This window comes from Monodelphis domestica, chromosome 3, assembly GCF_027887165.1.
Source record: "Monodelphis domestica isolate mMonDom1 chromosome 3, mMonDom1.pri, whole genome shotgun sequence".
Taxonomy (NCBI): Eukaryota; Metazoa; Chordata; class Mammalia; order Didelphimorphia; family Didelphidae; genus Monodelphis; species Monodelphis domestica.
The window spans coordinates 272463372-272486755 of NC_077229.1; the positions used below are offsets into that span (position 1 = coordinate 272463372).

General features: G+C 40.3%; 1 protein-coding gene across 7 annotated transcripts in view; it reads left to right on the top strand.

Annotated features, from left to right (window-relative positions):
• GREB1L (GREB1 like retinoic acid receptor coactivator) overlaps positions 1 to 23384 on the top strand; it is a 350508-nt gene that overhangs the window by 299499 nt on the left and 27625 nt on the right. For all 7 annotated transcript variants that reach the window (XM_056823781.1, XM_016431665.2, XM_016431666.2 and 4 more), the window contains 5 exons: positions 2032 to 2165; positions 10781 to 11120; positions 18307 to 18422; positions 20324 to 20568; positions 22474 to 23033. In XM_056823781.1, coding sequence (XP_056679759.1) covers positions 2032 to 2165; positions 10781 to 11120; positions 18307 to 18422; positions 20324 to 20568; positions 22474 to 23033 — 1395 coding nt within the window. The remainder of the gene's footprint in view (positions 1 to 2031; positions 2166 to 10780; positions 11121 to 18306; positions 18423 to 20323; positions 20569 to 22473; positions 23034 to 23384) is intronic.

Here is a 23384-nt window from a genome sequence, read left to right on the forward strand (position 1 = left end):
CTTCTCACTAGCACTAAGTAGGATGTGAATTCACTAAGTGGTTTTCAGAGCTCCTCCATCTAGTTCAATCTTGTGTTGATTCAATCAAAAAATAGGCAAAGAAGAGTTAATCCTGTCTTCAAAATCTAGTGAGGTACTTAAGTTAGTGTTAACTCAGGATAGACAATAGAGTAAAGAATTCTCTTTCACAATTAGACTCATTCAAGATTCATTGAAAGATAAAAAAAAATAACTGAGTTCAAGAACTTTTTGATGATAAACACGAAGCAAGGCATAAAACAGGGAGGTATGTGCCCACCAAAGAAGTTCATCAGTGTGGTGGGGGAGACCCTGTGCAAAATACAAATTGAGGAGTGATCATATCTGTCCAGGATGAAGTTCTCCAGATACACTTGTCTGAAGATGGCATTGTTCCAATTGCATAAAGCCCCAGAAAATTGAAGATCCTCCTAGAAGAAGGCTACAATCACTCAAATGAATTTGGCCTATCCATCTACTCAGGAAATAACAGTGAATAATGAATGTTTCTCACTAATATCATAACATGCAAAGTAAAAATTTCTTTTTTAATACCAGCATTCTACTCGTGTTCCTTTATGGAAGCAAACCACAGAATCACATAATAATACCCTAAAAATGAGTGTCATACAGACAGCAATGGAGTGGTACTTGGTGGGAAGGAATAGGTTGCAATATAGAGCCAATGAGGAATTAGAAAGAAGAAAAGGAGCAAAAGACATCACCAAGGACTCTTGGGAAGAGAAGACAAATCTGTCAAAGGCAAGGAATAATAACCAGGTATCCAGAGTGCTCCCCTTATTATATCAGGAGAAAACAAGAAAGGCATCTATTATTACATAGACCTCCTGTGACAAATGTGGGAGTAAAAGAAGTATACAGACATAAGTCACACCTTTTGGGTAGACATGGATGTGTTACAATCTACATTGTTGGACAAAACTTACAAATTGATGAGGTCACAGATACATTTCAATTCAATAATCATTTTTATCAAGTATCTACTATCTACCAGGCACTATGCTACATGAGAGTAGTATTCTCTGTCTTCTGTTTAAAAGGACAGACCATGTACATTTTAGATATTCTTTCCACCAAAGAGGTTCGAATAAAGTTTGGGCACTTAAAAAGAGTAAACTTTAATTATCTAGAAAATTCACTCACATGAAATACCTTATTATCCAGAAATGCTACCTAATCAAGGCACTACTATAATTCTAACCCCTGGATTTCATCTTTGCTAAACAGTTATTTGAACATCACATGCAATATATAACAACTGTGGTAATTAATTTTTTGAAAACTTTATGACAAAATAATATGAATAGGAGGTAAAATTTAGTTAGTACCTTATAGTTTGCCAGGTAATTTAATAAATTATCTTATTTGATCCTCTCAGTAATACTGTGAGTAAGGGAAATGTCACTAATATTACTATCCCCTTTTTATTAGTGGAAGAAAACCAAGATTCAGACAGGTTAAAAGATTTTCTAAGTTATGCAGACAGTGTATGGCAGAGACAATATTCAGACCCAGATTTTCCAATTCCAGTTCCATGTGAACAGAAGAACAATTCCAGAAAAATAAAAACATCTAGGGTGGTGGGGGAAGCCCCTGGAAAATTAATTTGGCAGTTTCCTTACCCATGACACTGCCTTCCATCTTCATGCCTTTAAATACGAAATGTGGCTGTCTCCCATGGCTGGAACAATTTGAAAAAGGGAGAAAGGAAGAATTTAGTTATTTTCCATTTAAATATCCCAAAAATCACTTGAGAATTTTATTCATCCATCAAGTCTATCTGAGGTAGAACAAGATTTCTCTCAGTACTTCTGAAATCACTGCCCAACAACCACTGAGCTGCTAACAAATAATCATAAGACTAAAAAAATCTTTTCACTCTCCAGGGAATGACATCTTCATTGCCTTCCAGTAAGGCAAGGAAACAGTGCTCTCCATCCTCACTGTATCTCTGTTCTCTCTCTCTTTTTTTTTCTTTTTCAATTTAACTAGGAGGAAATGGGCAGTGAAGAGAAGCTGTATTTTGGCTTGAATGAGTACAGCAAATCCCTGCAGTGGGGAATCACTAGTCCACTTCTAAGATGTGATGAAACTTTTGAGAAAATGGTTAACACACTCTTAGAAAGGTAAATAATGAGAAAGTATAACCGCTGATTGAACTGGGGTCACATATCTGAAACAGGCAAGAATGTAATGGATCCCAATTTTGTGTTGGACAGGGTATAAGCTATGAAAATGCTATTTTGAGGTCTGGAATAAATGTAGTCTTTTATGGGATAATTATTCATTCAGGTTGATGAATAGCAATGGGGTGTGACAAAAACAGAGCTTAGGGTCTCTCCTTCCATCTCCTGAATGATCTTGATTTCATATTCAATTGCCATAACCTAAAGGTAAAAATAGAAAAAAATTTTTCTCTTCAAAGACGTGACCCTAATTGTGACTTTTTTTTTACTCTTTCTGGCTTTTCCAGCATTCTCTTTCCTACAAGTTCACTTCAATATAAAATGAACAAATGCATTGGGTATAAGGCTAAACTTCACTGGGGTGTGAGGAAATTTGGAATAAACTACATACTTCAAAAGAGCTGGGATTTCATATTACAGACCAAGTTCCCTCCCTATCTTATCAGGCAGTTTCATGAAAAGCTGTGGTTAAAAATATTTATCACATGACGAACAACCTCTGGTGAGAGGCATTTCTAGGCTCACCTTCAGAAGGACACTTCAGTTGATGCCCTTCTACTTTCCACTCCTCTTTTGAGCTTTTCCTCTTTCTGACAAGAGTGCCAACATTCTTCTAGTCACCCAGAAGCTTGCAGGCTTTGCAAACTTGGTGTTATCCTCAACCCCAACTTTTCTTCACCTACCCCCATATCTAATCAGTTGCTAAATATTATTGTTTTTACCTCTACAACATCTCTCCCATTCCTTCCCTTCTTTCTATTCATACAACAAATGCCATAGTTCAGATCCTCATTATGTATTTCCTAGACTATCAATTTCTTCCCAGTTGGCATCCAGACCTCAAGTCCTACCCCACTTTGGTCCAACATCTACACAGCCACCAAATTGATTTTCTGTGTGCTAATCCTTCTCAGTAAATTCCTGGGACTTCCATTGGTTGGATCATCCAGTTTAATCTCTTTTGGGCTTTTAAAGTCCTTCACAACCTGGCCTCAGCCTACCTTTCCAATATTGTTATGAATTACTCCTCTTTCTGAACTCTGAAATTTAACCAGGCATGCCTTCATGCTCTTCTTCATTCATGACACCATTTTCCATCTTGAAACATGAAGCATGGCTGTCTCCTGTGCCTGGAAGGTACTCCCTCCTCACCTTGGTCTTTACATCCCTGCCCTTCCTCAAAGAACATCTCAACTAGAGATGGCTTTTTCTGTACCCCCAGCAGCTAGTGCCTCCCCATAAAAATTAACTTGTATTTATTTTACCTTGATTTTATATCTATATTTTTAGATTTTTATCTTTAATTAATTAGTATTTAATTATATTTGTGTCATATTTATGTACTCTTATATTGTTCACATTGTCTCTTACCCTCAGAAATTTATATTCTATCAGGAGACAATGTGAACAATATAAGAGTACATAAATATATTTATTTCTCAATCATTTGCAATCTGGCTTCTACCCCAAATATTCTACTATATTATGTATTCTACTCTTCTTCCCCACTCCTTTTGTCCAATCTTAGTATCAATTTTAAAATGGAAGAGCAGATAAAGGCTTGGCAATTGGAGTTAAGTGACTTGCCCAGGGTCACACAGCTAGGAAGTATCTGAGGCTAAATTTGAACCCAGGACCTCCTGTTGCCAGGCCTGGCACTCTGTTCATTGAACTAACTAGCTGTCTCTGGGTTACTCTTTACAGACATTGAAATTCAGTGGTCTTTTCTTTTTTCCTTATCCTCTTTAATCTTTTTGTTGTATTCGGGACTGTAGACCACCCTTTCTTTCTTGATATGCACCTTTATTTGGATTCTGTGATACGGAGTTGTAATGGTTCTCAGTGTATCTTTCCTCCAAAATCTGTCTTTCTTCCTGACTATCTATTTATATTGATGATGCTGCCATCTTCCTAGGTACCCAGGTTTAACCTCAACATCATCTTTGACTCTCCTAGACCTTCCTTCATCAATGACTGTTTTTTTTTACCCTACTACAATCATCTTAGTTCAGCCCCTCTTCTCATCTAAACTCATGTTATCCTTTTTACTGATCTTCCTATCAGAGTGACTTTGTTCCCTCTGCAATCCATCCTTCACAGAACTGCCCTAGTAATCTTTTTTTAAAGTATTTAATTTTCCCCTAAATACATATACAAACAATTTTTAAACATCCTTTTAAAAAAATTTGAGTTTCAAATTCTCTCCTTCCCTATTTCCCACCCCTCCTTCCTATCTGAGCCTACTCATCTTTTTAATGCCCTGCTTTCTTCATGATATTCTTATTCTCAAAATCCAGATCTGGGCATTCAAGGCCCTTCACAATCTGTGTCAGCCTACCATTTTACCCTTCTAGATTTATATAACTCTGTTTTTCATGTTCTCTACATTCTTGTCCAGTTGAACTCCACACAATCTCCACTTTTCATTCTGCCCTCCATGTCTTTTCACATACTGTTGTTCCCAGTGACTAAAATAAACTCTCTGTTTCTACCTCCTGAAGTCTTCCCCTTTCTTCAGAATTTAACTCAGACTCCATCTCCTCTATGAAGCTTTCTTGGACCTTCCACCACCTCAGTAAAATTGTTGTTCCAACATCACACTTTGTACTTCTTACACATTCCTTTGAATCAAAGTTCATTTTTACACTTGTCTTTTGTCATTTTAACTTTGTATCCCTACTGCCTAATATATCTCCTACACACAGTAGGTATTTTGAAAACATTTATTGAATTTATAGGATCCCAGAAATGGAAGGAAAAAATGTTGGAAGTTATCTGTTCCAATCCTCTACAGCATCTCCTACAAGATGTCACTATCAGAAATGAGGAAAGTATTGCTTCCAAAATCTCCATTCTGTATTAGACAGTTTAAATATAATGTAGTTTTTCTTCTATTGAAAAAAGTTTACCTTTTTTGAAGTTTTCTCCATTGAACCAATTTCTTCCAATTGGAAATACACAGAATAAGTCTAATTCTGCATGAAATTCAGTGAACTGGGAAGAATAGCACTACACCTCTTCATCCCCTTAAGCTACCAATTATCTTTCCTCCCCTTCTCAGCCAAACTTCTAGAAAGAACTTCGTATATTTGCTGCCTGAACTTAGTTGCATTCACTTATCGACCCTTTACAATCCTGCTCCTGATTTCATCTCTTTGCTATACCACGAATCTTTTATCTGCCACATTAGATGAAACCTTTTCAGTCCTGGTCAATCTCATATACTGCATTTGACACTGCTGACTACCCCTTTCTCCTGGACACAGTCTTTCTTTTCTTTGGGCTTGAATCATAGCATTACTCTTCCCCAGTTCTCTTCTTACCTATCTAATTGCTCCTTCTAAATCTCCTTTGCTAATTCATCATACATGCCACATCCAATAACTATGATATTCCCTGAGGTTTTGTTCTAGGCTCTGTACTTATATAATTCTATATTCCCTTCCTCTTTGGGACCTTATCAGTCCTCATGGGCTTAATTATTGTCTCTATGGCAGTGAATCCCCAAGCTGTACACCTTGCCCCATTCTCTCCTCTAAGTGTCAGTCCTGTCTCACTGATTGCCTACTGAAAATTCCAGACTAGATGCCCCAGAAACTTCTCATATTCAAAATGTCTCAAATAGAACTCATTATCTTCCCCCTATCCCAAACCCACTCCTCTTCCAAATTTCCCTATTTCTGTCAAAAGCACCATCACTCTTCCAGTGTCCTCCACACATAATTTCAGTATTATCCTCAGCTCCCAACTCTTCTTCACCCCATCTATTGTTAACCATTCATTTGCCAGATCCTGCTGTTTCTGTCTCTCCACCACATCTCTCACTTTCATTACTCACTTTAGTTCAGGCATTGATCACCTCTGGCCCTAGAGTATTGCTGTGGCCCCCTAATTAGTCTTACTAGTCTGTCCTCTGCATCACTACTAACGTGATTTTCCTTAAGTGTAAATGAGACTGTGTTGCACCCTCTCCTCCCCAGTTAGTTCCGGTGTGGTCCCTCGTTTCCTCCAAGATCAGACAGAAAGTCCTCTTTTAGGTTTGAAAGCCCTCAATAGCCTGGCCCCAACTCTAATTGCTCTCCCCCAGCATTCTTCAGAACAGCCAAAGTATCTTCTGTGGTCCTTCCAAACAACACTCCATCTCCCATTTCTGTGACTTTGCCCTGTAACTCCTGCCTGAAATGTCTGTTCTCTCTCCTCACTGCAACCTCATAGAATCCTTTTCTTCCTTTGAGACACAGCTCAGGAACCCCTTCTATATGGAGCCTCCCTTCACCCCTTCGGTTCCTAGTGCCCCCCTCCTCCCTCCCTAACTGCCTTATGTTAAGCCACTTTGTATTTATTTATACAGACTGTCCCAAAAGGCTCAGTGCAGTTTTAAGCTATTGATAGCTTTAAGTTATTACAATTTATTGGTTTGAAATCCAATGGCTTCATAGTGATGCTTTGTAGCACTTACAACAAAACTTCCCTAAGTTAGGACATCCTGTGTTGATTCCATTAATATTTAGATTCCCCCATTAGATTGTAGGGTCTTTTGAGGGTAGGGAGTGCCTTTTGCTTCTTTTGTACCCCGAACACTGCATAGACATTTCATAAATCTTTACTGACATATCTTTCTTTCTGTATCTGTTTTGTTGTTGTTGTGCACTCATTTCAGAAGTGTCCAATTCTTTGTGACCCCATTTGGGGTTTTTTTGGGGAATAGATACCTGAGTGGTTTTCCATTTCCTTCTCCAGTTCATTTTACGTATGAGGAAATTCAGGTAAACGGGGTTAAATGGCTTGTCCAGGGTCACCCAATTGGTAAGTGGCTCAGGTCAGATTTGAACTTGGGAAGATGATTCTTCCTAATTCTAAGCCCAGTACTCTCTCTATTATGCCACCTGCCTGCCCTGAGTAGGTGCTTAATAAATGGTTATTGACTGACTGTCAGTATAGGAATGGGGGTGACACCAGAGGGAAGGTAGAGGGAGAGGAAGATAAACCAGTATCCTTCACCAAAACTTCCAGACTGAGATTACAGTAGAGTACACAGACACACACATGTATTATCTGATCTTCATTCAAGCATTAGAAACTTATTTTAGTCTAATTTTGAAGGGAAAAAAATGAAAAATGAAAAACCCTGGGGGCATTATTTCCCCATTCAGCTAGCCCTGAGTCCCTAGCATCAAATTCTAAATAAAAAGCAGTATGTTGGGTATAATATGACTCTATGCCTCTAATTTATTTATTTATTTGTTTGTTTGTTTTTAAACCCTCACCTTCCATCTTAGAATCAATACTATATATTGGTTCCAAGGCAGAAGAGTAGTAAGGGCTAGGCAATGGGGGGTCAAGTGACTTGGTCCAGGGTCACACAGGCCTCTAATTTAAATATAGCCTTCTTCCAAGGAGAGTTGGTCCATTGCTTACAGGGAGCCCCAATCCAACAGAACCAGTCTGGTGCCATCCCAGCTCTGGAGTCAGAGGATCTGGGTTCAAATGCTGTCTTTTAGGTTACTACTTGTGTGACCTTGGGCAAGTTAGTTAACCTCCCTAGGCTACAGGTCCCTCTTCTGTAAAATGAAGGGTTTGGAATAAATAAGCTCAGGGGCCCCTTCCAGCTATAGATCTACAATCTCTTCATCCTATGACCTGCCCAGACAGTCAAGGTAATTAAAAAGGCAGGCCCTGGCCTGAACAAACCAGAAAGCCTGGTCACCTGAAGTGAATGATGCTTGTACTGTATGGGGAAGTGCAACTGGCATCATACATTTTTCTAACAAGAATGCTCCTTAGAAACTAGGAATCAGCAGAAATACTGCTGTTGCCTTCATCTGTGCCTTCCTAGAGGCTGGTTGTCCCAGAATGCTGTCCATTCTCATCTCCAGTTTTTCGAATCTAGAACTTTATTCAATCCTGTTCCCTTTCCTGATGCCCCTGGCTGTTGGGACTCCTTTTCTCAAAGTTTTGTGATAATCTTATCTGGTTTACCTCTTATTTGCCTCCAGTGGAATGTAAGCTTCTTGAGGGAAGAAAATATTTTTCATTTTGTCTCCATATCCCTATTGCCTATCATGTAAATGATACTTACTGGGGCTCAGGAAATGCTTGTCAAAATGGATTTGGAAGTAAGTGTAAGATCGTAGAAGGAAACTTAATAAATCATTTACTCCAGTCTCTTCACTTTACAAAAGAGAAAACCTAGTCTCAGAGAGGCTTCCTCAAGAACACAGAGGAAGCAAGTGAGAGAGTTAGACTGCAAACCTGGGTCCCCTAAATACAAATCCAGGGTACTGTGCACCCTACCCTCAGTTGGCCTAGAAGGTGACTCTATGAAATATACACAAAAAACAAATTGTGTCTTCCCACCATTCCTTAGAATAAGCAAGATATTAGGGTTAATTACATTACACCAAAATTCTATTATATGAAATCTTTCTCATAGTGGTTTTCATTGGGTTGGTATGGAAGTAATCAGCAGCCAGTGGATAGATGTATATTTATATTGTTTCTTGTTCTGATATTCTGGAAAGTACTTTGCTGTCGATGTATCTTTCAGAATATTAAAAACTGGGCCAGATCTGTCTAGTGAGTGTTCTATTTCTGTGAATAGAATGAAGGTGTATTATAGGAAGATATGTTCATTGTACTCTCTACTGTTCCCCTCTGCTTGGTATTTAAAGATCTTCATAATTTGACCTTTTCCTACCTTTCCAGTTTTCTTCCATGTTACTCCCTTCTTCATATTCTGCAATGTATTTTTGTTGTTTATTTCTTTTCTTCTTTTAAACCCTTACCTTCTGTCAGAATCAGTTCTAAGACAGAAATGCAGCAATGGCTAGACAATTGGGGTTGAGTGATTTGCTTAGGGTCACATAGCTAGTAAGTATCTGAAGGAAAATTTGAATAGAGAACCTTCAGTCTCCAGGCCTGGCTCTCTATCCACTGAGCTACTAGCTGCCTCAGAATAATGTTTTTATTTTTTGAAATTTTTATTTAATTAATTAATTTAGATTATTTTTCCATGGTTACATGATTCCTATTCTTTCCCTTCCTTCCTCTCACCCCCCTTAGCCGACACACAATTCCACGAGTTTTACATGTGTCATTGATCAAGACCTATTTCCAATATTATTGATATTTGCACTAGGGTGATCATTTAGAGTCTACATCCCTAATCAGATCCCCATCGACCCATGTGATCAAGCAGATATTTTTTCTTCTGTGTCAGAGTAATGTTTTTAAAGGCATAAATACAAAGAATTTCAGAAGAAACCAATTACAATGAAATGTGGGGTTAACAAAATGTTAAAAAATAGCAGGTTCATGGACCTCAGGTTAAGAATTCCTGGTCCAAAGTATTTTTAAACCTCTTTCTAGCATATTAGCATTGTTGAACTTGGGAAGGCAGCTTGGTATAGTAAAAAGAACAGTTGATGTAGAGTTACAAAACCATTGTTTAAATCCCAGCTCTGGCATTTATTACCTGTGAAACTCTGAACAAGTCATTTAACTTGTTTAGTCTCTTCAGCCTTGTCTGACTCTTCGTGTCCCCACATGGGGTTTTCTTGTCAGATACTGGAGTGGTTTGCCATTTCCTTCTTTAGCTCATTTTTACTGATGAGCAAACCAAGGCCAACAAGCTTATGTGACTTGCCCAGAGTCACACAGATAGTAAGTGTCTGAGGCTGGATTTGAACTCTGGTTTTCCTGACTCTGGGCTCAGTACTCTATCCCTTGTGCCATTTAACTGCAAAATGGCATTGGAGTGGGGGGTGGGAAATAGAATAACAGATCTCTATGTTTCCTTCCAGTTCTAACTCAGTAATCCAATGATTATCTGATCTGATTCTCTAGAGCAGGGGTCCCCAAACTTTTTACACAGGGGGCCAGTTCACTGTCCCTCAGACCATTGGAGGGCTGGACTATAAAAAAAAAAACAAAACCCACAACTATTAACAAATCTGTATTCCACTGTCTGGGGTAGCGGAGGCTGCAGCACAGGCTCTGATGGGCCTGTCACAGCTTGCACAGACCCATCACTGCCACCCCTATACCAGGCAGCAGTATACACAGTGTGGAATCCCCTCCCCCAGATCACCACTCACCATGCTGACATCTTCCATTGTGCAGCCACATAATCCATTGCACAGCGCCTTGTTCTCCTTCAGTTACTCTCAGAACAAGGAGCCACACAAAGGATTATGTCACCGGAAGTAGTATTTTACATGAGTGATGCCACGCTTTGTGGTGCTGCCACATACAGTGCTCCTCTCACTGACCACCAGTGAAAGAGACGCCCCTTCTGGAAGTGAGGTGGGGGTCGGATAAATGACCTAAGGGGCCGCATGTGGCCCGTGGGCCGTAGTTTGGGGACCCTTGTTCTAGATGAAGAAAGTTCTCCATCTCAGAACAGTATCTCATGAGGCGTGGTGAGCCGCCTTCCTACCAAGGCTCCTAGTGACCATGTCTCTGCCTTTCATCTTAACCCTAGCAGAGGCCCTGAGGGAGATCCCTGAGCTCAGCCTGCTTTACTAATGAATACTGTCATCCTGGTTTTCTTTAAGGTACCCCAGGCTTCACAGCATGGTGATTCGCTGCTACCTTCTCATTCAGCAGTACTCAGAAGCTTTGATGGCTCTCACCACCATGGCATCTCTCCGGGACCACAGCACCCCGGAAACACTCAGCATCATGGACGACCTCATCAGCTCGCCAGGAAAGGACAAGAGTGGGAGGGGGCACATGCTCATCATTCGGGTGCCTTCGGTGCAGCTGGCTATGCTGGCCAAGGAGAGGCTGCAGGAGGTGCGGGATAAGTTGGGTCTTCAGTACCGTTTTGAAATCATCCTTGGAAACCCAGCTTCAGAACTGAATGTGGCCAGTCACTTTGTGGCACGATTAAAGGTCAGCAAGAGATTGATGTTTCTGCCTTTCCTTGTACCCATTTTTCATTTTTTCTCCAATCTAGATGCCTGAACCTTGAACTTCATGACAATTATGAGCAAATTCATTTTTCTAAGTATTTTACTCAGTAGATTTTTAAAATATTTTTTCTATTATTTTTCTATATATTTCTATATTCTAAAAAAGGTATTTAATCTTCATGACAATTTTAAGAAAGAAGGCAGTGAGCTATAGAGGGGAAATCATGATAATAACAACCATCCTTTATAGAGTGTTTTGTGTGTTTATATGTAGTTTTTATATATTTATATAGTATTTGATAATTTATTTTCATCACAATCCCTTAAGGTAAATTCTATAATTCTCCTTATTTTATAATCAAGAGGACTAAGTTAAGTTAAATCACTTGCCCAGCGTCATACAGCAAGTAAATGTCTGAGGTGGAATTTAGACTCTGATCTTCCCAACTCCATGTCCAGTGCTTTATCCAGAGTATGCCGCTTAGCTTCTGGCTGTCATTAGAGGACATAGATTTAAATTCCGTCTCTGATACTGCCTCTGTGACCCAGGGTAAGTCAGGCTCTCTGGGCCTTAATTTATTTATAAAATGAGAAGGTAGAACCACATGGCCTCCCAGGTCCCTTTACAGTTCTAGTCTCTTTTTGAGGAACATAATTATCTTCATAATTATAGAAACAGTTTTACAGAATTCTGAGACAAGAATTATTCCAGTCTCACTTCGTCTCATTCCAATTAACTTCAGGCTCTGACCTATCTTGGATGACCCACTTCTACCACCAACCCTACTAAGATTCACCAGGTTGGGTGACTTCTGGGATGTCTTTGAGAGAGACTCCTTCCCTGCCCTGAAGCTCAGCATCCTCAGCCTCTCATTCTTATCATTTCAGCGCTTAATAGGTCCTGTTTCCCCTACATTCCCTCCTTGGTTGTTCCCAAGCAATTCTGTTCTCCCCATGTCCTCATCTCACTTCCAGCAAATGACTTTGCTTTTTCCATTTACTACTACTACTACTACTACTACTACTACTACTACTACTACTACTACTACTACTACTACAACTATTATTCCTCCTCCTCCTTCCCTTCTTCCTCTTCCTTCTCCTCCTCCTCCTCCTACTATAACTATTAATCTTCTTCCTCCTTCTCCTTCTCTTCCTCCTCCTCTTACTACTATATTACTCTTCTTCCTCTTCCTCCTTTTTCTCCTCCTCTTCTTCCTCCTACTACAACTCTTCCTCTTCTTTTTCCTTCTCCTACTTCTACTACTACAACTCCTCCTATGTATATGTATAGTATTAAAAGGTAAAATACATTTGGCATTTTACAATATTATACGTATATTTTATGCATTTCAGAGTTTCTAAACTTTTTCTGTATCATCTGCTGGCCTTCTCATATCATCTGCGCCTTTCTTAAAACTCCCACAATATTTCCATTTAATTTCTGATGCCTACCCAATTTATTGAAACTTCACTGGGGAAAGTCACAATGTGAAAGGGATGCCTTTATTTCCTATGACCCTCAAAATAATCCCTTGATGTCGGTGGATCTTAGAGCTAGTAAGTTACCAAAGCAGTGTTTGAACTCCAACCTCTCTGGGTTCAAGTTAATCACTCTAGCACCACCTACCTGCCTCTAACAGGACTGTCCAGATTGCCATTCCCACATCAAAGGCGCTTTGCTCTGAAAGCAAAGCAGAATTGCAGAAGCTCAAAGGAAATGTGAGATACGCAGATTTAGACAGCTCCATCCCAAATGTTCTCACAGCTATTTGTGCCTAGCCTCCTGAGCTCATATCGGTCGGATCAGCCACAACTGGTCACACTGTACATCCACCCCAACATCAGGGTGTCATTTTGGTCCTCTTCCTTTAGGACAACAAAGACAGTGTAGCTGCCTCTAAGAGAACCAACCATATGGAACTTCATGCCTCAGTCTTCCTATCCCTCTGGTTTCCCTTTCTGTCTCAAAAGCATAAAAAGCCTTTCCCTTAGTTAAGTTAAGTTTATGTGTTTTTAATCCCAGCCACTGGTTCAGGGATCCCTGTCTTCAACCAGCTGGCTTGCACTTACCTGCTTCCCCCATTATCAAAGGGAAATAATATAGCTGAAAGTGTTAGATTTGGAGTCAGTTCATGGATCCAAATCCTAATGCTGCCACTTAATATTTACATGACCTTGAACAAGCCATTTCCCTTCTTAGTCTCAGTTTTCTCATCTGCAAAATAAATAAAGGAGATTTCCAAGGGCCTTTTGGGTTTTAAAGCTATGTTTTCTTTTTATCATTGCTACTAGGACATGGTCATATTTGGCCTAATATTTACTGATTTTTTCAAGATGAATCTTATACACAGGTGCCCATTTTCTAATAAATACGATAGTCTTTCTTCTCTTAAACCTCAAAGGGGTTTGGGCAGTTAGGTAGCATGGTGGGTAGAGCACTAAGCCTGCAGTCAGGAGGACCTGACTTCAGATCTGGTCTCAGATACTTCTTAGCTATGTGACCCTGGGCAAGTCAATTAACCCCAATTGTCTAGATCTACCTCATCTGCCTTGGAACCTATACTAAACATTGATTCTAAAACAGAAGGTAAGATTTTTTTTAACTCTTCTTGTTCTGTGTATCAGTTTTTTCTGAGCCTGTTGTAGCTATTCACAAAGATGACAAGAGGCAGGATATTTTGTTCCATGTCCCAAGCCCCTTTTGTTGCCTTATAAGGTGCGGATACCTTCTGGCACTTAGGATTTGCCCCAGTGGGCTATTTGGAGCATCTGCATTTGAAGGTTGTTTGTTGTTGCTGTTTGGTTGTTTCTGTCCAGGTCCCTATTTAGGGTTTTCTTGGCAAAAATACTGGAGTGGTTGGCCATTTCCTTCTCAGCTCATTTTACAGATGAGGAACTGAGGCAAACAGGGCTAAGTGACTTGCCCAGGGTCACTGTACTGATAAATGTTTGAAGTCAGAGTTGAGCTCACAAAGATGAGTCTTCCTGACTCCAGGTCCAGCAGTCCCCTAGCTGCCCTTAAAGGTGCCAGGCCTTTACGATGGTCAGCCCTGGCATAGAATGAGTACACTGCACAGAATAATAATAAATATTTTTAATGAGGCACATATATGTTTATATTTATATATATATATATATATATATATATATGCATGTGTGTGTATACTATATGAACAATACTAAAATAAGGAAGGTGAAGGAGTTCAGGAATCGTAGAAAGGAATTGGGTAACCCTAACTCCTTGTTTTCCATGCCCTGGTGCTACAAAGGGATGGGAATTGGGACTAGAAATATTTTTCTGGGGTTTCTAATAAGCATTCATCCTGTTTTGGTGACCCCTTGGTCACCTATGCTAACTTGGACAACACATTTATACTCCCAGTTCAGGAGAAAATTAAAATGGCCATGTTGAGCTATTTGTTGCATTAACAAACAAACAACCAAAAGTGATGGGCCTTTCAAGGGCCTCACAGACCAGCATCTGTCCTTTAAAGCATACATTGGCTGTGGCACCCTCTAACAGACATCCTGACTAATCGCAGAGCCCCAGGGACAGGAGTTGAATAACATGTCCCAATCCATAGCTTCCCAACGGATGTCTGCATAGTTTATTTCAGCCCTAGCAAAGTCTTTTCTATAACTCCCAAAGTAGAAATAGTCTCAGGGCCCAGATACAGTCTATTTCTCTCCTCAGAAATATGGAAGTTGTGGATGAGTAAATTGGCTCTGTTGCAGGTTTTCTCCAATTTACTCATCCACAGAGTGAAATTGGTACAATGACTTGTTAGAAATGTTTAGAGGGGTTGGGCTCAAATAACATCTGAAGAACCCAATAACTCAGTGAACCTATATTAACCTTCCAAATGGTGCAGACCAGACTACCCTGTGTGCCTTCAGTAGATCATTTAGACTCACCCAATCCATTGTCCAAATTGTCCAAAATTGCTAGAATATCCTTGGATTATTGCTCTCGATCTGGATCTTGGTGTTTTGCTCTGGCATTGTGTTACACCTAATATCCCAGGGTTCTCTACAACAACCCTAGGAATCTCTTAAAAGAAAGTATCTGTATGATAGTCTTGTTTGTTTTGTATAATCTCCAACTCTTCCAGGCTCAAACCTCACCCCCCACATCAAAATGTCTTAAAATCTCAAATTTACCAAGACAGAACAAGACTCTTTTTTACAATGGTTGAGGAGGTCACTTTTTGAAAATTGTATAAGATGTTCATACCATAGGCAAAATTGTATCAGTCTTATCAAGTTATTTCTTTACCATTCCCCATCTCTTTTAGTGGTAAAAATCAGTGCCATCCAATTATCTAGTATTTCTATTTCCATTACACTGTTTCAGCTCTGTTTCTAAATGCCCTATTTTACTTTTAGTTCAGCTTGTAATTTGCCTGATATTCAAAGGATATTGGGGAGCGGGGTGCAGAGGGACAAATAGTAGAGAGAAGGAAAGAAATTTCTCTAGGACAGATGAGGCCATAATATATTTAGGCCTCCTTGATATTGAACTTAAAGGCTAGATTCCTAGCCAATTCCTAGACTAGATATTTAGCCACGATGCTCTGACATTTGTAAAACTGACAATGTTTAATGTTTGGAGTGCAAGCTCATTCTGAGTCCATGGTCAGTTGGTTGTGATATCTGGGCCCCAGTTAATGACATTGTAAAAGAAAAAATAATTGAATGGAGTGCTGACTAACCAAGGTTATCATTTGTTATTTTTATTACTAGTAACTTAAAAATAAGACTTCTTGTAGCTGTTCAGTGTAACTCTTGTTATCCCACCACTGTGACCTGATTTCATCGTACTTGGCAGTACAGTAGATTAATCAGAATCCCAAGAGAAGAGCACATTAGGGAGAGACTGTTCAAATTCTATAGATAATAGGAAAGTAATGAGCAATCAGCCCTGAAAGAAACCCTAAAGTGCTCAAAAGAAAAAAAAGAAAGTAATGAACAGTATCATTCTTCTTTCAAAGAATCAGTCAAGGAAAGAAATGATGGTGTTCTTCATGTGGCAAATGTGTGGAGAAGAGTATCTCCCTAAAGCATCTTCTTATTGTTGCTATATTATTTTTTTTCTGGCAAACTGAATCTCAGGATACTAAAAGCCTTTCAAGCTTAGATCAAATGACTTAGAATGACCAGCTCCAAAGGACAGGAAATCAAATAGTGCCATGCTGCTCTTCTAACTTAAAATGTGCCTGTAGTTGATATTTCTCAGATGACAATTTCAAATTGAAGAAATTGTGGATATATTTCTAAAGATTAGTTTCCCTTCAGTAAGCCTCTATTCTTCATCAGGACATAAGCAGATGAATATTCCCATTCTCTATCATAATATCATTTTATCCAGTGGCTTTTAAAAATTCTAGCTTTTTCTTGGCTCTGTCAGTATTCTGCTTGCATGACTGTATTTGCATTAATCGCCATATCTTTCTGCCCTGCTCCTTGGTCTACACTTTTGAACACCAATATCGCTAAACTTTAGAGCCAGTTAGATGGTTCTATGGATAGAATGCTTGACCTGCAGTTAGGAAAACCTGAGTTTAAGTCAGGCCTTAGACACTACATGTATAAGCCTGGGTAAGTCACTTAACCTGTTTGCCTTAATCCACTGTAGAAGGAAGTGGCAAACCATTCCAGTGTCATTGCCAAGAAAATCCCACCAGCCGTGTGGTCCACTGACGGAACAACAGCAGTCACTAAGCTGGCCCAACTCTTGTGGTACAAACCCTTATAGCAGTATAATCACAAAGTACTATGAATTCTCATTTTAAAACAATGGTAATTGTTTGTAGTTATTCTAGACATTGTTACAAAGTAGACAACTGAGATGTAGATAATGTATCTTTAAGGAAGCTTGGATTTTCAATCTTCTGAAAATAATCTTTTGGAAAAGCTACTAAGTTTTCAAGATCCCAAATCACTAATTACATTTGGTGGTTGCTTTAAAGTAAACATAGCAATTTATAATTTTTAAACTACTAGAAATAAAACAAAGTAGATATGGCGAATTAAAAGAAAAAGAGTCTGCTTCTTAAGTAATATTATTTGATGATTCATTTTCCCAGTGAAAGTAATATCTGTTTAAATGAAGTTTACAAATTCATCACCTATGTACATAAAACTGTTTTAGATATTTTTTTTTTTGGTCAAGTTAGCAATCATCAGATTTACTGTAATTACTTAGTTCTGTTCTGGGCACTGTGCTAAGCACTAAGAGTACCAAAAACAAGAAAATAGAAAGACTGTCCTTGCCTGCCTTTAAGGAGCTTACATTCTGATGGGGAAAGATATGACATAAAAGAACTGAAACTTTTGGGTTGGGAAAGGAAGAAATGAAGAAAAATCTGGGAGGGTCAGGGATACAGCCCAGAGAGGAACTAAGACATGACTGGGCCAGAGAAACCAGAAAACAGAGGGGGAGGCTACAAGGGTGTAGGGAACTTTCAGTGTGTGAAGTTTGCAGGGGCAGAATAAGCTTCCATGGTAAAGAAGCATGGAAGAGGTAGAAGAAGACCAAGAGAGTCTAGAGTACAGTTTAAAAAGCAAGGAAAACTCTTTTTAAACAAAAATTCCAGGATGTTTTTCTGTGAAGAGATGGTCTTTGGGTTATTTTTCATTAAGTCAAATCAGATAGCTAACAAATGTATAATATTGCACATTTTATTGTGTTTTATATATCACTATAAAATAATAGTTGATGTTTGTATCATGCTTTGAAATTTGCAAAAGCTTTAAAAAATTATCTCATCTACTTCTCATAACAGCTAATCTCTCTTTTTTGTTAATAACAATCCCATATTAGAAATAAGAATGAAAATTTACAAGTCACATCTGTCATCTGTACTCCTTTTGGTGAACTATATCCCAGAGGTTCTTAAGTCTATGGCTGGACTCCTCAGAATAATGTTTTTAAATGCATAAAATAAAATTTTAAAGATTACAAAGGAAATCAGTTATATTGGAATATCATTATCAAAAAATTTTTAAGTTCTTAGACCCCTTGATCTCTCCTTTCTATCTAAATAGGGGTTACTTTAAAGTTATATATAGTTTCTTCTCGAATTTAGTTTTGCAAATGAAGTAAAGATAGACTTTGAAATTGGAGAAGTTTTTAATTTTATCAAATGAATTCCTTTTTGCAGAGCTGGAGAGGAAATGATCAAGAAGAGTGGATCCCTCGGACCTATCAGGATTTAGAAGGTCTACCTTGTATTGTAATATTAACTGGAAAAGACCCTCTTGGAGAAACTTTTCCCAGGTACTGTTTAAACAGCCACTTCTCACTCTCTACCAGTTATTGTTTAGCGCTAAAGGTTAAGGCCAAGATGGAGTAATAACTAGAGTTATGGTCATCATTCCATTCTGTGTCTGTGCTTAGAGCAGAGTTTTATAGGAATGTTGGAAACTCGGCTGGGTTTTCTGTTCTCTGGCTGTCCAGAGACCATTACCTTGGGAGAGAGTTCACTTTTAGAGAAATCCACAGGGCTAGAGGAGTTGACTGGAGGGGAGGGGCAGCTGTCATAAGTGGGTACTGCACACTTTTGGTGAAAGAGTACCCCTTTCTCTGGGTGGCTGAAATAACATATCTTATTGGCCTGTTAGCTCTATTCCTGTTGACTCAAATATGTAACACATAAAATTTTGCTTTGGAAACATCCCTTAAAAAAAAAATAACACTTACCTTTCATCTTAAGAATCAATACTTTATTGGCTCTAAAGCAGAAAAGGAATAAGGGCTAGGCAATGGGGGTTAAGTGACCTACTCATTGTTATATAGCTAGGAGATGTTAGAGGTTAGATTTGAACCCCAAAACTCCTTTTTCTAGGCCTGACTCTCAATTCATTAAAATAGCTGCCCCCGACATCCCTTTTTGGAGAAAGACCTTAATGCCTTTGTGAATAAAGCCTTATAGTAGGAGGATTCTAGTTTAAGCTATTACCTGAGGAAAAATCATTTAGAAAGTTACCTCTTGGGGGCAGTTAGATGGCTCAGTAGATTGAAGGGCAGGCCTCAATGAGGATGGGAGATCCTGGGTTCAAATCTGACCTTTCAGACACTTCTTCACTGTGTGACCTTGGGCTGGTCACTTAACCTCCATTGCCTAGTCCTTACTACTCTTCTGACTTGGACCCATTACAAAGTATTGATTATAAGACAAAAGTTAAGAGTTTTTAGAAGTTAAAAAAGAAAGTGAACTCTGATATACAGCATGACTAATATGGAAAAATGTTATACATGATCACATGTGTGAAATCTAGATCAGATTGCTTACTGCCTCAGAATGTGGAGAGGGGAGGAAGAAAATTTAGAACTCAGAATTTTTAAAAATTGTTTTTGCATGTGATTGGGAGAAAATAATTTTTTAAAGAAAATTAATCAACTAGCCATTCATGGATTATTTGGTAGAACGTTTAAACAACATTTGAATGAAATTCAGTAAAGGAATGATGTGGCATAGAGGCTAGAGAGGCAGCCTGGAAACCAGGAAAACTTGTGCTTACCTGGAGTGGGGGATGCCCCCTTGGACTTGTACTGGCTTTGAGCTATTCTAGCAAGTCACGTAACCTCTAAAGTTGCAGGAAAGGAAATGAGTCGGATTGATGGAGGGAGGAAGTTTCATCAATTCATCTGGGAATTCTCTGTTTCATTACAATCTCGAATCTAGTCCCTATCCCTATTATTGGGAGAGCTTACCTTTTTTTAGTCAGGTGCACCTGAACCTTTAAAAGAAATTCATGAGAATGCTGCACAGCTCTGAGCTTATAAGCTGGAGAGCAACAGAGAAAGAGCCCCCATCATGTTCCCCTCTCACCTGTCAGTCACAGGGGCAGGGGCACGAAAGTGAAGACAGCAGCAGGAAGGATCCCTGCCTTCCTGGGAGAGAACAAGTTCTAGAGAACCATGATGCTGGAGCAGGAGCCAGGTGCACCTTCAGCAGTGGCCACAAGCAATCCTGCTTCCCCATGCACTGTTGCGGAGATGGGAAGTGACTGTTAGGGGGAAAGAGGGGATGGAGGCAGAAATGGTGCATGCTCCGCACCAGATCCAGTACACATTCAGGATACCTCTTACAAATAAACGCACATAAACAACTGTTCCCATTCAAAATGCATAATTTGGAAGGAAAAATTAAAAACCAAAAATGTTCCCCTCCCCAGATCCTTGAAGTACTGCGACCTCCGGTTAATTGACTCGAGCTATTTAACTCGAACCGCCTTAGAACAGGAGGTGGGCCTGGCATGTTGCTATGTCTCCAAGGAAGTCATCCGAGGACCCATCGTCGCCCTGGATCTTAGTGAGAAAGAGCACGAGAGAGCCAGCGTCAGCGAAAATGACTCTGATGAGCTGCTGATTGATTTGGAGAGACCCCAGAGCAATAGCAGCGTAGTCACTGGGACTTCAGGTCAGTGGTGTGGTTCATCTTTCTTATCTCTTTCCTTAGGAGGGATGCAGGACCAAAGAGTGTGAGGGCTAAGAGATAGCTATTTATTTAGCTGTGACTTTACAGCGCTCAGGATGCTTTGACAGTAGCCTTCATCAATCCCTATCACAGGGTTGCAAGAAAAAGATAATTAGTAATTAGTAATCTGATGGCATGGCATTTAATAAAATTTAAAAAAAAACTGTTAACCACCCTGAAGGATTCTCATCCATTTTCACAATCTCCTTTAACCGTCCTCACCCTTAAGATTATCAAGAAGGGGCAGCTGGGTGGCTCAGTGGATTGAGAGTCAGGCTTAAAGACAGGATGGTCCTGAGTTCAGATCTAGACTCAGACACTTCCTAGCTGTGTGACCCTGGGCAAGTCACTTAACCCCCATTGCCTAGCCCTTACTACTCTTCTGCCTTGAAACCAATACATAGAATTGATTCTAAGACAGAAGATAAGAGGTTGTTTTTTTTTTTTAAGTATCAAGAAAAAATCATGTTTGGATATTATGGTAGGGTGCAAATAATGTTATTTGACCTTAGCTTAAATTCCTTCCAGTTCAGAGGCTTTTTTTTTTTAATTCTTACCTTCCCTCTTAGAATCAATATTGTTTATCAGTTCCAAGGCAGATGAGAGGTAAGGATTAGGCAATTGGGGTTAAATGACTTGCCCAGAGACCCACAACTAGAAAGTGTTTAAGGTCAAATTTGAACCCAGGACTTCCTATCTCTAGACCTGGCCCTCAATCCACTGAGCCACCCAGCTGCCCCCAGCCCAGAGATTTTTGAGCCTCTGCTTATTTGCTGGAATGACGTGGCTAGCCACTTCAGTGATAAATATTAGTTCCCTAATGCTGTTAATCCTATCTTTTCCTTCTTTCATCCAATATTATACCAAACTGGTGGTTCTAAGTAGGCCAGCTTGGCATTATTTATTTGTATGTTTAGCCTTTTTCTTGTCTCTCTTACTACTTTACCCTAATTCTGTTCTCTTGTGGGAGTGATGTAATTGCCAATGGATTTCCCTCTCCCAACTGCCCCCTTAGACTGCTCTGAACAAGGCCTGCCTGGCTGGCCCACTGTAATGTGGAAGCATCCCTGACTCCCAGAATTCTCTTTGAGGTAGTGGAGTCTATTAACTAGATTTTATAAGAATCCCTCAGGTCATCTGCAGGCCAGTCTCTTGCACAAATGCCTGTAATGTAATGTTTTTATTTTTTCCAATTTTAGAAACCCTTACCTTTCATCTTAGAATCAATAGCGTATGGGTGCCAAGGCAGAAGAGTGGTAAGGGCTAGGCAATGGGGGTCACACATCTGGGAAGTGTCTGAGGTCAGATTTGAACCCAGGACCTCCCATCTCTAGGCCTGGCTCTCAATCCACTGAGCCACCCAGCTGCCCCCTATATTGTAACATTCACAGTCTGATCCAGATACATTCCTGATTGTTACCCCACCAAAAGCAGTACTGCTTTTTTTGGTAATGACTTTGGGAATCAGTGAGGCAAGGATCCCTGGGGTCTTCTGCCCCTCCAGAGCTGGTTTAGAGACCCAAAAAGTATGGAGACCACCATTCTATTTGGATATAACAGGAGCCTGCTCATCCTTAGCCAGGAATCAAAAAGCCCACAATATTCTCTACCCAGCCTCCCTTTCCCAGAAAAATGCTTTGGCTTGTTGGCCCCGCGTCAGTCATCAGAGACATAGGGATTTCGAGGGAGTAGCTTTGATTATGGGCTTGCCACAGAGACCCTCCACCTGGCTCCAGCTGGCCCTGACTTGTAGAGGACGATCTCCCGATCTTTAGAAGCTGGGCAACCTTCCTTTACCAAGCATCCTTGGTGGGTGGCACGGTGTGATTTCTCTCCGGTCTCTTCCAGGTTCCATAGCAGAGAATGGAGTGAGCTCCTCTTGTACCGCCCAGAAGCAGCCTTCATCCCTCAGCTTCCAGAACGCAGCAAACAGCTCAAGGCTTGAGGAAGGGGTTTCTCCAGAAGCCCCCACCCCGGGGGAACCCTTGAAACAAGAGTGCGATTCCCTGGGCCATCAGATGGCGAGCAGCACCACCTCCAAGCCTTCCTCCTCCTCCTCCGTGTCCCAGGCTTTCCAGTGGCCGGGGCAGCCCATCAAAGGCTGCAGGGATTTCCATGTGTCCCTACCACGCATTGTGATACTGTCCAAAGCTGCCTACTGCCTCCTGGGCTCTCAGAAGAGCGGGCAGCTGCCGTCCTCCTCCTCCCTCCTTCCTCACGCGGACGTGTCGTGGGTAAGCTCTCTGAGACCCTTGCTGCACAAGGATATGACCAGTGAGGAGCAGTCCCTGTACTACCGACAATGGACAGCTGCCCGGCAGCATCACGCCGACTACAGCAACCAGGGGGATGCTGCTGGTTCCCGGAGCTTCCATCCCCGAAGGCTGCTGCTCACAGGGCCCCCACAGGCAAGTGCTCCCCATAACGCCTATCCACAGGCGGACCGGACCCCAGCTCCACTGAGCTGGAGAAGAGGGCACAGATTTCTCAGAGCTGGATATGGTAGGATGAGGAGTGGTTAGTAGTGCAGTAGGGGGTGGCCTAGAGAATAAGGGGCACCCAGGAATTCTATTCTTGGAAAAAAGCCCAAGAGCATTATTTTTTAACACACACACATTAGTCTGTTCAGAGACTTTCATAGCATCATTATTTTGTTATAAATGTCCCTCCCATCCCACCCCCTTAAAAAGAAAAAAAAACCCTAAAAGTAACCTATGTATATGCCCAATAGGGAATTTCCAGTGCAAAGGTAATCAATT